The 12,929-nt window shown below is 45.1% G+C and overlaps 1 protein-coding gene across 7 annotated transcripts in view; it reads left to right on the forward strand.

Annotated features, from left to right (window-relative positions):
- The window catches only part of CTIF (cap binding complex dependent translation initiation factor), a 347,267-nt gene that overhangs the window by 188,306 nt on the left and 146,032 nt on the right, over positions 1–12,929 (forward strand). For all 7 annotated transcript variants that reach the window (XM_073343500.1, XM_073343502.1, XM_073343501.1 and 4 more), the window contains one exon: positions 4,179–4,255. In XM_073343500.1, coding sequence (XP_073199601.1) covers positions 4,179–4,255 — 77 coding nt within the window. The remainder of the gene's footprint in view (positions 1–4,178; positions 4,256–12,929) is intronic.

A 12,929-nucleotide genomic window follows, 5' to 3' on the forward strand; every position in this document is an offset into this window, starting at 1 on the left:
TCCTCCTCCTCTCTCTCCCTGCAGCTCCTGCTGCTTTCTGTTATTCCATCTCACCTTTTCTCCTGCCTGCCTGTTATGTCTCTTGTGCCCTCCTTCCTCCAGCACAGCACTCCACCATCTCTGTGCATCTAGAGCAGAGAGAATACAGATGCACCAGCAGCAGACACAATTTTCTACCCTCTGGGTCCTCGTGGGGTGTGCCCCACAGTCTGGCATCTGAGGCGGCCACCTCAGTTCACCTCATGGTAAGGCCAGCCCTGACAAAGTGTAAACATTTTGGAACAAAAAGAACAGGAGTACTTGTGGCACCTTAGAGACTAACAAATTTATTAGAGCATAAGCTTTCGTGGGCTACAGCCCACTTCATCGGATGCATAGAATGGAACGTTTCAGAGTAACAAGGAGGACTTGTGGCACCTTAGAGACTAACCAATTTATTAGAGCATAAGCTTTCGTGAGCTACAGCTCACTTCCTCAGATGCATATCGTGGAAACTGCAGCAGGCTTTATATATACACAGAGAATATGAAACAATACCTATTCCTATACCTACCTATGAATAGGTATTGTTTCATATTCTCTGTGTATATATAAAGCCTGCTGCAGTTTCCACGATATGCATCTGAGGAAGTGAGCTGTAGCTCACGAAAGCTTATGCTCTAATAAATTGGTTAGTCTCTAAGGTGCCACAAGTCCTCCTTTTCTTTTTATAGAATGGAACATATAGTAAGAAGATAGATATATATATATAAACATACACAGAGAAGGTGGAAGTTGCCATGCAAACTGTAAGAGGCTAATTAATTAAGATGGGCTATTATCAGCAGGAGAAAAAAACTTTTGTAGTGATAATCAAGATGGCCCATTTAGACAGTTGACAAGAAGGTGTGAGGATACTTAACTTTAGGAAAATAGATTCAATGTGTGATGTGTAATGACCCAGCCACTTCTAGTCTCTCTTCAAACCCAAGTTAATGGTATCTAGTTTGCATATTAATTCAAGCTCAGCAGTTTCTCGTTGGAGTCTGTTTTTGAAGCTTTTCTGTTGCAAAATTGCCATCCTTAAATCTTTTACTGAGTGGCCAGAGAGGTTGAAGTGTTCTCCTACCGGTTTTTGAATGTTATGATTCCTGTTGTCAGATTTGTGTCCATTTATTCTTTTGCGTAGAGACTGTCCAGTTTGGCCAATGTACATGGCAGAGGGGCATTGCTGGCACATGATGGCATATATCACATCGGTAGATGTGCAGGTGAACGAGCCCCTGATGGCATGGGTAATGTGATTAGGTCCTCTGATGATGTCACTTGAATAAATATGTGGACAGACTTGGCATCAGGCTTTGTTGCAAGGATAGGTTCCTGGGTTCGTGTTTTTGTTGTGTGGTGTGTGGTTGCTGGAGAGTATTTGCTTCAGGTTGGGGGACTGTCTGTAAGCGAGGACTGCTCTGTCTCCCAAGATCTATGAGAGTGAGGGATCATTTTTCAGGATAGGTTGTAAATCTTTGATGATGCGCTGGAGAGGTTTTAGTTGGGGGCTGAAGGTGACAGCTAGTGATAGATTCTTCATCATATGAAGTCTTCAGATCAGGGTAGGATGTCTTTCTAAAAGATGTACTCTAGCTCAACCAAAAGTTATAAGCTTCATGCAGGAACCACTTGATGCAATTCTCTGGACGGTGTTCTGCAAGTGCTCAGACTTGATTATCATAACACTCCCTTGTGGCCTTAAAATGTCTGAAGCTATGATGCCTAGTTCCTATGCCTAGCTCACAGGCAGGTTGTGGGGCTAAATTCATTAATGTTCATAAAGAACTTTGCACTTCTGTAACCATCAGAGGAGTGAAGTTCTGGAACAGCCTTCCAAGGGAAGCAGTGGGGGCAAAAGACGTATCTGGCTTCAAGACTAAGCTTGATAAGTTTATGGAGGAGATGATCTGATGCGATAGCCTAATTTTGGCAAGTAATTGGCCTTTAACTATTAGCGGTAGGTATGCCCAATGGCCTGTGATGGAATGTTAGATGGGGCGGGATCTGAGTTACTACAGAGAATTCTTTCCTGGGTGTCTCGCTGGTGAGTCTGGCCCACATGCTCAGGGTTTAGCTGATCGCCATATTTAGGGTCGGGAAGGAATTTTCCTCCAGGGCAGATTGGCAGAGGCCATGGGGGTTTTTCGCTTTCCTCTGCAGCATGGGGCACGGAGGATTCTGCTGCACCTTGAAGTCTTTAAACCATGATTTGAGGACTTCAATAGCTCAGACATAATTTAGGGGTTTGTTACAGGGTGAGATTCTGTGGCCTGTCTTGTGCAGGAGGTCAGACTAGATGATCATAATGATCCCTTCTGACCTTAAAATCTGTGATTCTGTGATCTCCCATGGTGATCGTGAAGTGGGGTTGTTGCTATTGTAATGTCTACTAAAGTGAACTCTTAATAACTTTTACTGACATGTTGGGAGAGAGGGAACTTTGAAAGTGTGGTAGGTGTGTCCTGTTGTCTTGCCAGTGTAACAAAGAGCGGCTGCATGCTCAGACACACTTTCTCCTTCCCATATGCTTGCCACTTTCTGGTGGCCTCTGTCATGTGGTGATTCACTAGCTTTGAGGCAGAGACTGTAACTCAGAGGAGAAGATGGATTGTTATGGAAATATAAAGTGATTTTTATGGCACTTTTATTGCCAGCCTGGGAAGTACTGTAATGCATAAATAAAAGATTTTTGCTGCCATTGGTGGTTATCATGGCTGCACAGATCCAAGAAAATAAATAATACTTTTTGCTTATATAGTGTCTTTCTTCTAAAAACCTCAAAACTCTTTGTGAGCATCAGTGAAGCCTCACAACAGGGGTAGGATGAAAGTAAGTAAAATTGTCCCCATTATCAGATGTGTAAACTGAGTCACAGAGTGCACACAGCATAGTCTAGTGGATAGGGGGTAGAACTGGGAGCCAGGAGCCTGGGTTCTAATCCCAGCTCTTTCACTAACTTGGCTGGACAAATCACTTATCATTGTTTCCCTATCTGTAAAATGGAGATAATATGCCCCTATATGAGAAAGGTGTTATATGGGTTAATTAATTATGGTAAAGCACTGTCAGGATGGAAAAATGCTTTTTAAGCACTGTGTGATTTATTTATTGATTTACCTGTGCTAAAACAGTGAATAAATGGGGTGCCAGGAATAGAACCTGGGAGTGTTCTGACTCTCACAGTGGGCTTGTTCTGATTTCTAGGCAACACGGTCTCCCTAACTAGTTATCCTAGATAGTAGGTTCTGTAACAAAGTTATGAGGGTGATAGTCTCTATTGCTTTGTAGTATAGAGCAGCTGCAGTTTGTGTGTAAGGTAACTGATCACAGAAGCATGCAGGGAGTATATTAGAGCACAAAGCATAGAGTATTGCTGTCCTCTGATGAACCATAATATGAAAATGAATGGGATGTAGGTGGGAGGTAGACAGTGTCACTCATGAAGCTGCACAAGATCTGATATTCCTGCTGACTCCCACTCCAATGCTCTGTCAGCTAAATTTTGCTCCTTATCTTTCCAAATAAATGTTGTAAATTTTTGCTGCTGAGTTTAAAAAAAAAGAAAAGAATGGATGATTTGTAATGGAAATAAAGCAGCACCCATAGCATAGGGGAACAAATGGCATTTCAGTGTCATGAGTGCCTGAATTCCCAGTAAATCATATATCAGGTGCCGTTAATAATAATCCTTTAAATTTATGTTGTATAACACCATTCATCTGAAGGTTTCAGATGGCTTCAGATTAACTAACCCTCAGAAGGTAGTTGTCATGGTGCTTGTTTTACAGATCTTGCAAGCTGAGGGAGAGATGCATTTATAAAGTTTAATCTGTTCTACTAATTTTCATGTTGTGTAGGACAGACAAGGAGCAATGCATGCAGTGTAGTTGTAGCCGTGTGGGTCCCAGGATATTGGAGCAACAAGGTGGGTGAGGTAATATCTTTTACTGGATCAGTTTTTGTTGGTGAGAGACAAGCTTTCGAGCCACACAGAGCTCTTCTTCTATTTCACCCACCTTGTCTCTCTAAGGAGCAACAGGTAATTTACCCACGTCCACACAGTGGGACTAGTACCCAGTTCTAACTATTTAAACATCACTACCTCATAGATCTCAGAATTCTCAATTGCCTTTTTTCCTTCTTTTAACCAGGGTTATCATCCATTGCCACATGAAGCTGAAATTGCACAAACCAAAAAACTATTCAGAAGAAGGAGGAACGACCGGAGGTAGGAGAGACCTGTCCAAAGTGTCTTTGACCTTCTTTTACTCATCCTGCAACTCCTCTCCCAACCTCTTTGAATGTTTTTCAATTATATTGTCTTTATCTGAAATTTGTGAAATGCAAAATACTACATTATGATACCAGTGCTCCAGGGTCTGCACCGACTTTCCACTGGCTTCTGGGTGGAGTTTAAGGTGTTGGTTATGGACTAATAAATCCCTAGATGGCCTGGGACCACCCGACCTGAGAGACTGCCCCCTCCCTATACCATACTGTCACAGCTGCGGTCAGCTGGTCTACCAAGCTGGATCCCCTTTTTATGAAAGAGAGGAGGTGACTGGCGGGACATTCTCTGTGAGAGCATTGAGACTGGAGAACTTGTTCCCCTCCCTTGGTCTGAGAGAGTCTGAATTTGGTGTCTTTCTGGGCACACTGCGAAAGAGTCTGTTAGAGAGGATTTTTGGAAAGGGCTGAGGGTGGGCTTCCTAGATAATGAAGGGCATGTCTATGCTGCAGTTAAACACCCACAGTTGGCCCGTGACAGCTGACTGAGGCTCGTAGGGCTCAGTGCTGTGGGGCTTTAAAATTCTAAGGTAGAAGTTTGGGCTCGGGCTTGAGCCTGGGCTCTGGGACTTGCCCCTCTTCGTGGCGTCCAAAAGTTCAGGCTCCAGGCCTGAACACCTACGCTGCAACTTTACAGCCCCACAACCCGAGCCCTGCGAGTATAACTGCAGTATAGACATACCCAAAGGGTAGGTGGCTGGCTGGCTGGCCTGTGGAACCAGTCATTTTAAAGCTGCTGAGATTTAATTTGATTATATTTGTTGTATCATAACATTAGAGCACCTAAAGCCTTGGATAGGCATCATTATTTAATTTTATTTATATAGATTTAAAATAATTAAATTTAATTTAATAATAAATAATAAAATTAATAAATAAATTGTTTGCACAGTTACATTTAAAAACAAATCAGGAAATACAGGAGTTCATCTTAACTTGTCCATGTTGCACACACAGGTAGTATTTTCAATTCCTGTTTTTTGGGTTCTGTTCTATTCAGTATATGTGTTTATACTGACCTCTTTATTGTAGTACCAGAGCACCTTCCAGCGGCGCATTAAACAACGTGGCTACACATCTGTCCTATGTTGTTTGTTCTCCCATCCTCTCTCCACAGGGAGAAGCGTGTGCACTATTAGAGAAGGCAAGGTCAAAGAAATGTGCCTTGTGCTTGAAACAGAAAGGGGTGAGGTTTGTGATGGTCCTTAGAACCTGACAGAGTTCATTCCACAGTCTTGGACCAGGCCTGGGGAAAGTTCTGTCTCCTGCGCAAGCTTTACTCTTATTGTTGAGAGTTCCACTGGGCCAGAGGAGCGAAGTTGTCAGCCCGTGGTCTTCATCCTGGAGCTTTAGAGATAGCCTTTTAGGTATCCTGGACCCAGGCTGTAGAGCGCTTTGAAGATAAAAACCAAGACCTTGAATTTGCTTAGAAAGTCTACGGAAAGCCAGCATAGAGAGCAGAGGACAGGTGTGTGACAGGTGCTGAGGAGACATGCTTCACCGTTCTGTACTAGCTGGAGTTTCCTATGAGCTGAAGGTTTTGTGCCCAGGTGTATCTAATTGCTGTAATGAAGCTAAGAGGTGACAAAGGCATGAATAACTGAGGGTGGTCATATCCTGTGTTCGGTATAAAGTGTACACTGCGAAGGATGCCTGCTGTGCAAAGTTACTGAGTTAATCTTGTTATATGGTAGAAACCTGGGCCTGGATTTTCCCAAGTGATGTGTGATTACGAAGGGCAGGAGTGGGGTGGTGCCTGGTACTCACAGAGGGCAGTGGGCAGAGGTCCCAAAAAAGCCAAAATTCGGGTGAAAATTGATCATACCTGAATATTGGCTTTTTCAAAACCTGGGCATTTTTTGGAGAAAGTTAGTAAATACCAAAAACGAAGGGCCTTGTGCATAGCACAGGTCACAGAATTCCGGTCACTAATTCCTGCAATGAGCAGAATAACAAGTGGTTGAACTAGGGCGCTTAGAGTTATAACCATATGGCTGGGTCCCCCCAGCACAGTCGTTACTATGTGAGTGGGACCGAAATAAAATGGGCCTCTTTGAATCAATGTGGACCTGATTTTCCTTCCGTTACACCTATGTAAATCCAGGGTAACTCTACTAAAATCAGTGAGGCTATGTCTGTGTAAAATTGGTGTGAGATCCGGGTGTGTGTGTATCTTTCTGAAGGCTTCTCACAACTCAGGACTCTTCTCTCTGGGTGGGAAACATTTAGCATTATTGCAAGTCATCCCTGTTAAGGAAGCCTTTGAAATGGTGATATTTCTGTGACTTGTACTTACAGCTGTTGGGCCAGCTCCTCAGCCGGTGTAAACATGTGTAGCTCCATTTACCCAGCTGAGGGTCTGGCCCAGGGGTAGAGAACCTTTTTTCTATTGGTTCCTGGCAAATGGGAGCTGTGGGGGCGGTGCTTGCAGATGCGGGTAGGCACCTGTGGGCTCTGAGCTTCCCTGATCACCTCTGGGCCGCTGGGATAGCTGATCGACTGGTCTGGCACCCTAGTTTCCCCCTGCAGCGGAGTGGTGCTGAGGCTCAGGGCTTCCAGCCGGCGGCACAGAGCCTTGCAGGGGACCAGATCCGGGCCGGAGGTTCCCCATCCCTGATCTAGCCCATTGTCCAGTTGTGAAAGAATCACATTATAGGTGTTTTTTTCTCCTACTACTCTGTTCAGGTTACCATTATAAACTGTCAACAAACAAGCATTTAGCTCCCCTGAGGGCATTCTGCCCTCCTCCCCACAGATTACAAGAACTGATAGCAGAGGAAACTGCCTTGAGTTGATGTTGGAAGATCACATAGTGAGATAAAGTATAGCTAATATATGCAGACTAGTCCAAGGGTTTTGCAAAGGGACTGTGATAAATATCACAAGGGGCGATCTGGTAACCTGTGAATTACAAAGACATTCATAATGTATGGTTTCAGAGTAACAGCCGTGTTAGTCTGTATTCGCAAAAAGAAAAGGAGTACTTGTGGCACCTTAGAGACTAACCAATTTATTTGAGCATGAGCTTTCGTGAGCTACAGCTTCCGATGAAGTGAGCTGTAGCTCACGAAAGCTCATGCTCAAATAAATTGGTTAGTCTCTAAGGTGCCACAAGTCCTCCTTTTCTTTATTCATAATGTATGTTGTACATGCTAGAGCAACAGAGCCATGGACCATGTAAGCTGAATTAAGGCAAAAGCAAGGAATCCACTGAGACACTTTAAATTTCAGTCGATAACGCAACATGGGGAGTCAGATCGACAGGGGGGAGAGACAGCAGTTTTTTTCAGCCCTTTTAAAAACCAAATATGCCAAATGCTTGAAAGAGTGAGTGAACTCTCAAATGCTGGCATCCTGTGACTCTCTGCAAAGTACACCATCCCACAGTCTGGTAGCCACACAAGGCTTTTCGGTTCGTGACCTTAGGGAATGAGATTATGATTCACAAGGGGTTTAGCCCATCCCCTCTAGTTCCTAATGCCTTGTCCCATCCCTTTTTCTGTTAGACTGAATCTGATTCTCCCCCAATCCTTGTAGAAAGAAGGCAATTTCGTCATAAGATTATTGCATTTATAGGACATTTTCTATAGTGCATCCCTTAAGACCAACATTTAAAAAGTGTATTAAGAACCTACTCGCTGGAGGACTACCCCAGTACTAGCTGATGGGAGTATAGGCTGAGGGAGGTGGCGTTTATTAAGAGTTCTTTCAGGCCAAACTTCCAGCCGGTCGTTGGACAGAAACCCTATTTCCTGGGAGGCAGGCAGGGCACTCTTTGGAAAATGATCTGATAGTGCATAGAAATACCTAGATGGATTAGACTGGAGTAGGTTTTATGTTCACAGTGCATGAGCTCCTTTCTCAGCTCTGCCATCAATTTTCTGTTAACCTCTCTGAGCTCCAGTTTCCCCTCTTGCAAAGGGGGATAATGCTTCCTGAGTTCAGTCCTTCAGTGTTAGTAAAGCACTCGTGAGAGCTTCTGATGGACAGTGCTCTAGAATTTGGAAAGAGCATTTTTAATCTTAATTTTAAAATGTTTGAAACAACTGCCTAAAACAGGGGAAAGCAAACTACGGCCCGTGGGCCGAATCCAGACAATCAGGGCTTTCAGTCCAGCCCGTGGGATTGCCAGTCCCATGGCACAGCAGGGCTAAGGCAGGCTCCCTGCCTGCTATGGCCCCTCGCTGCTCGCAGAAGCGGCTATCACTACATCCCTGCAGCCCCAGGGAAGTGGGAGAGCAGAGGGCTCTGTACGCAGAACAGGGAACTGCAACCAATGGGAGCTTCAGGGGTGGTATCCACAGGTGAGGGCAGCGCGCAGAGGAGCTGCCTACCCCACCCCATCCCCAGGAGCCACTGTTGGACATGCTAGCCACTTCCAGGAGTGGCGCGGGGCAAGGGCAGGCAGGGAGGCTGAGCCCCCAAGTCCCTAACTTCCTTCTTGAGCCCCCTGCCGCAACCCCCCCTGCACCCCAACCCCCTGCCCTGAGCCCCTCCTGCACCTCAACCCCTTGCCCTGAGCCCCTTCCTGCACGCCGCCTCCTCCCACATCCTGCACTCCCTCCCGCTCCACAACCCCCTGCCCCAGCCCTACATTCATGGCTCTGCATGCAATTTTCCCACCCTGATGTAGTGCTCAGGCCAAAAAGTTTGCGCACCCCTTGCCTAAGAGGATGTGATGTCAGTAAAAACTCCACACTGGCCAGAGAAGGGTTAACGAGCTGCTGTGGCCTCAGTCATCCCCACCTTGTTTCACCTACAAGAGCTGTGAGGCTTGGAGGGGGTTGCTAAAAGGAGAGAGAACGCTGAGTGGAGAGGAGACTGGGAGGAAGAGCAGTTTTTTTGTGCTGGTTCCTGAAGGAAGGTCTGGCTGGGACTATGACCCAGCCACAGACAACTAGATACAGAGCATCCTTGTGTTTACTTTGTTAACTGGGCCTATCGTGTTCCCCTTTTGATCTGGAGTATTGTGCTTACTGCTCTGTTTGAGACCTGCTTATGGTCTGAATGGAACGACTGCAGTCGATGCACCCCCCCCCGCCCCCCCGAAGGGGACGACTGTCTTCAATAGGTTTGCTCCCTACCGGAGTTCATGCAGTAATTAGTCATGAGCGCAGAAGCAACATGGTCAAACGGAGCGTGGGGGAACGGAGTTGATTCTCCCACCAAATATCTCTCAGCAAACTATTTAGACTGAGATACCTTAGATAATCTCCCAGACTTTGATGGCTGGCCGGCCACCCTCTCCCCCTACATGACTAGGCTGGTGCTATCAGCTGCTTCATATAAACAGCTATACACTCTGGAACCATCTCACTTCTCAGTGTATCGCAGAACAGAATGGAAGCCTTAGCTGCCCATCATTTTAATGCTGCTTATGATGCCCCAAGAGAGCGCTCCCTCTATAAAATGCATTTGCAGTAAGTGGGGTCTCAACATGGTTATTTTATGTGAAAAACACGGTACAATGGGAATTTAAAAAAAAACAAACAAATTTCATTTAATCAAACTGTTTACAGTTTAAATTTACAGGTTGTATTGGAACAAAGAACTGGTTGCAAAGTTATTCACACTTCATTGCTGTGCTACTATCTTATCATCCCCAGGCATTGTGTTGGTGGATATAAAATTCATTCCACTGGTTGTGAATCTGCACTCAATGGTATTAATATCTCTCTGCTGTATGACCAGCAGAGGAGGAATTTTATTGCCAGTGAAACTTTTGGGAGCTCTGTGCCTTTGCATTAAATGTTGTCTGGATCCAGAAAGACCCAGCCTTGCAAAATCAAGCCCACAGTCTCCTCCCAGACCTACCTAAGTCTGGCTTGTGAAAGTTGTCCGGGTCAGCTGAGAAAGCATTTCATGCCCATTCTGCCACTTCTTTTATTTTAATACAATGCAAAAGCTGTGTCATGTATATCAGCTTTACCCGTGGGGCCTTAGAATGGGGCACACAGCCCCACTGAGTAAGTATGGCTACTTGGTGTGAGGAAGGTGGGCTGGATTTGCTCCATTAAACACCAACCATGTCTGCTTTGCGCTGTTCAAAACATAAATGAAGGCCAGGAGTTAACAACCTTGTAGACAGAAATAGAGAAGGTAGGACACCTTGGGAAGCTCAAAAGAAGGAATAATTGGTAATTGGATTAGATCATTTTGATGAGCATCACAGTAGAAACAAGTCTAAGGGCTTGAACCAAAATCAGATGAAACTGACTTCAAAAAAAGAAAAGGAGGACTGGTGGCACCTTAGAGACTAACCAATTTATTTGAGCATGAGCTTTCGTGAGCTACAGCTCACTTCATCGGATGCAACTGTAGCTCACGAAAGCTTATGCTCAAATAAATTGGTTAGTCTCTAAGGTGCCACAAGTCCTCCTTTTCTTTTTGCGGATACAGACTAACACGGCTGCTACTCTGAAACCTGTCATTGACTTCAGTGAGCCCTTAAAGAAGGACTTGGAAGCGGGGTCAGTGGCAGGGTCAGATTAACTCTCCTGTGGGCCTGGTGCTATTAGATTTTGTGGGGCCCCTGTGTACAAGTCTTTTTCCTAATTGAAAACAAAATGATCACAATTATGGCATTGAGGCTATTAACGCTATACCAAACTTGCCTTTTAATTAACATAAAGCCGTTCTGTGGTTACAGTTCAGTCTTAAAACATGTAGAATATAGTTAATTCAAAATAGCCTACTTCTTACCTTAGAACAGCTGTTATATTAGTTTCTTTCTGGGAGGGCATTTGGGTGCAGGAGGGGGCTCCAGATTGGGGCATGGGGTTGGGGTGCAGGAAGGGGTGTGAGGTGCAGGCTCCGGCCAGGAGGCGCTTACCACAGGTGGCTCCTGGCCGGCGGCGCAGCAGGGCTCAGGCAGGCTGCCTGCCTGCATGCTGTGGCCCCACGCTGCTCCTGGAAGTCTCTGCTGCTGGCCGGCACACCCCTGGGGGGAGGGGAACAAAATGTCTCCGTGCACTGCCAAGGCCCACAAGCACTGCCCTCCCCCCACCCCACAGGGGCCGCAGTGACGTGCCAGCAGCCAGCCGCTTCTGGGAGCCTGCCGGTAGCCTGACAGAGGCCTGCTACACCAGGGCCCCCCGTAGCCTGGGGCCCTGAGCTGTAGCCCCTCAAGCCCCCTGCGTTAATCCGGCCCTGGACAGCGGTGGCTTGGGGAATTGGAACATGTAAGGGGAAATGTGGAAAAAAGATTTCTGTTAGAAATAAGCATGGACCCACAACCTTGGCATGAGCTGCTTTGTTTTTTGGTTGTCTGGTTTAAATTCTACTCTTATCTGTGTGAATTTCAGTCCTCTTGAAAGTGAAGTAATAGCACCTGCTAGAGCCAGGCATATTGAATGCAGGTGCTATGCAATCTTCCCATGCAACTTCCCTCACTCTGACTGGCATGCTGCCTGCTGTTCCAGTCTGCTGCCTGACTTGTTTGAGCAAAGACGACAAATTATGTGGTGGGGTTTTTCTGTCATGTTGATAAATGACCGTTAGGAGGAAGTTATCCAACTTGTACTTGGAATTCTAAGTCCAGTTTTGAACTCTGGACACAATGGATTCATGTTTATTTCACAAATCCAAGGATTCTCTGGGCCCCACTATGCAGGATATTTTTAGCCTTCAAGGTTGTTTTTTTTATAGGGGGAGCTGATAGCATCCCATAGAGAGAGTTTGTCTAACACTCTCTATTATAAAAGATTCTTGCAGCCTTTTTCTGAGAAGCTTGTACTCCTCCATTAATTGCAGCCATGAAATTTGGCAGAGACAAAGCCCTAGGACTAGCAATGTGATTCTTTTTTTATCTCAGGAAGTATCATTCAGGTTTGGCTGAGTTACAACCGGTTTAAAAATTATAATTTTCTTTCTTTTACTTGCATTCCTTAGGAAAGTATAGTCAGCGTGCCGAACTAGTAACTAGACATTACAACTTGTCAGAAACATTGTCAAAAAATGGTAGTGGTGGGGGGGGGGGTTGATAACAAATACACTTATTTTCATAGAAAAAATGCATTTTTCTCAAAATGTTGAAATTTTTAGAAAAATCCCTCTTTCTCTCACTTTTTAAAAGCATAGCTCTCTCCCTTTTGTTTCTCCAGAGAAAAATGGTGGCAAAAGGTGAAAATACTTTTCCCTCCGCTTTCTCCATTTTTTCAAAAGTTGGGAAACGCCATATTTATAAAAAGAAAAGGAGTACTTGTGGCACCTTAGAGACTAACTGATTTATTTGAGCATAAGCTTTCGTGAGCTACAGCTCACTTCATCGATGAAGTGAGCTGTCACTCACAAAAGCTTATGCTCAAATAAATTGGTTAGTCTCTAAGGTGCCACAAGTACTCCTTTTCTTTTTGCGAATACAGACTAACAAGGCTGCTACTCTGAAACCTGCCATATTTATAGTTGTCTGTCCCCCTTGTGCATCTGTCACAGTCTTTAATGATATAGTGTCACACTGTTTTTTCCACGGAATCCTGCCTCTTTCAATGCACAGGATGGAGGCACAGGGGAGCAGAATTACGGTTGTGCAGGCAACCTTAGAACTGGCATTGACTTTGTCACCTAAAGAATGTTCTTTTAACATGGGTGGTGGCCGTGTTTCTACCTAATGTAGA

Source organism: Lepidochelys kempii, chromosome 5, assembly GCF_965140265.1.
Source record: "Lepidochelys kempii isolate rLepKem1 chromosome 5, rLepKem1.hap2, whole genome shotgun sequence".
Classification (NCBI taxonomy): domain Eukaryota; kingdom Metazoa; phylum Chordata; order Testudines; family Cheloniidae; genus Lepidochelys; species Lepidochelys kempii.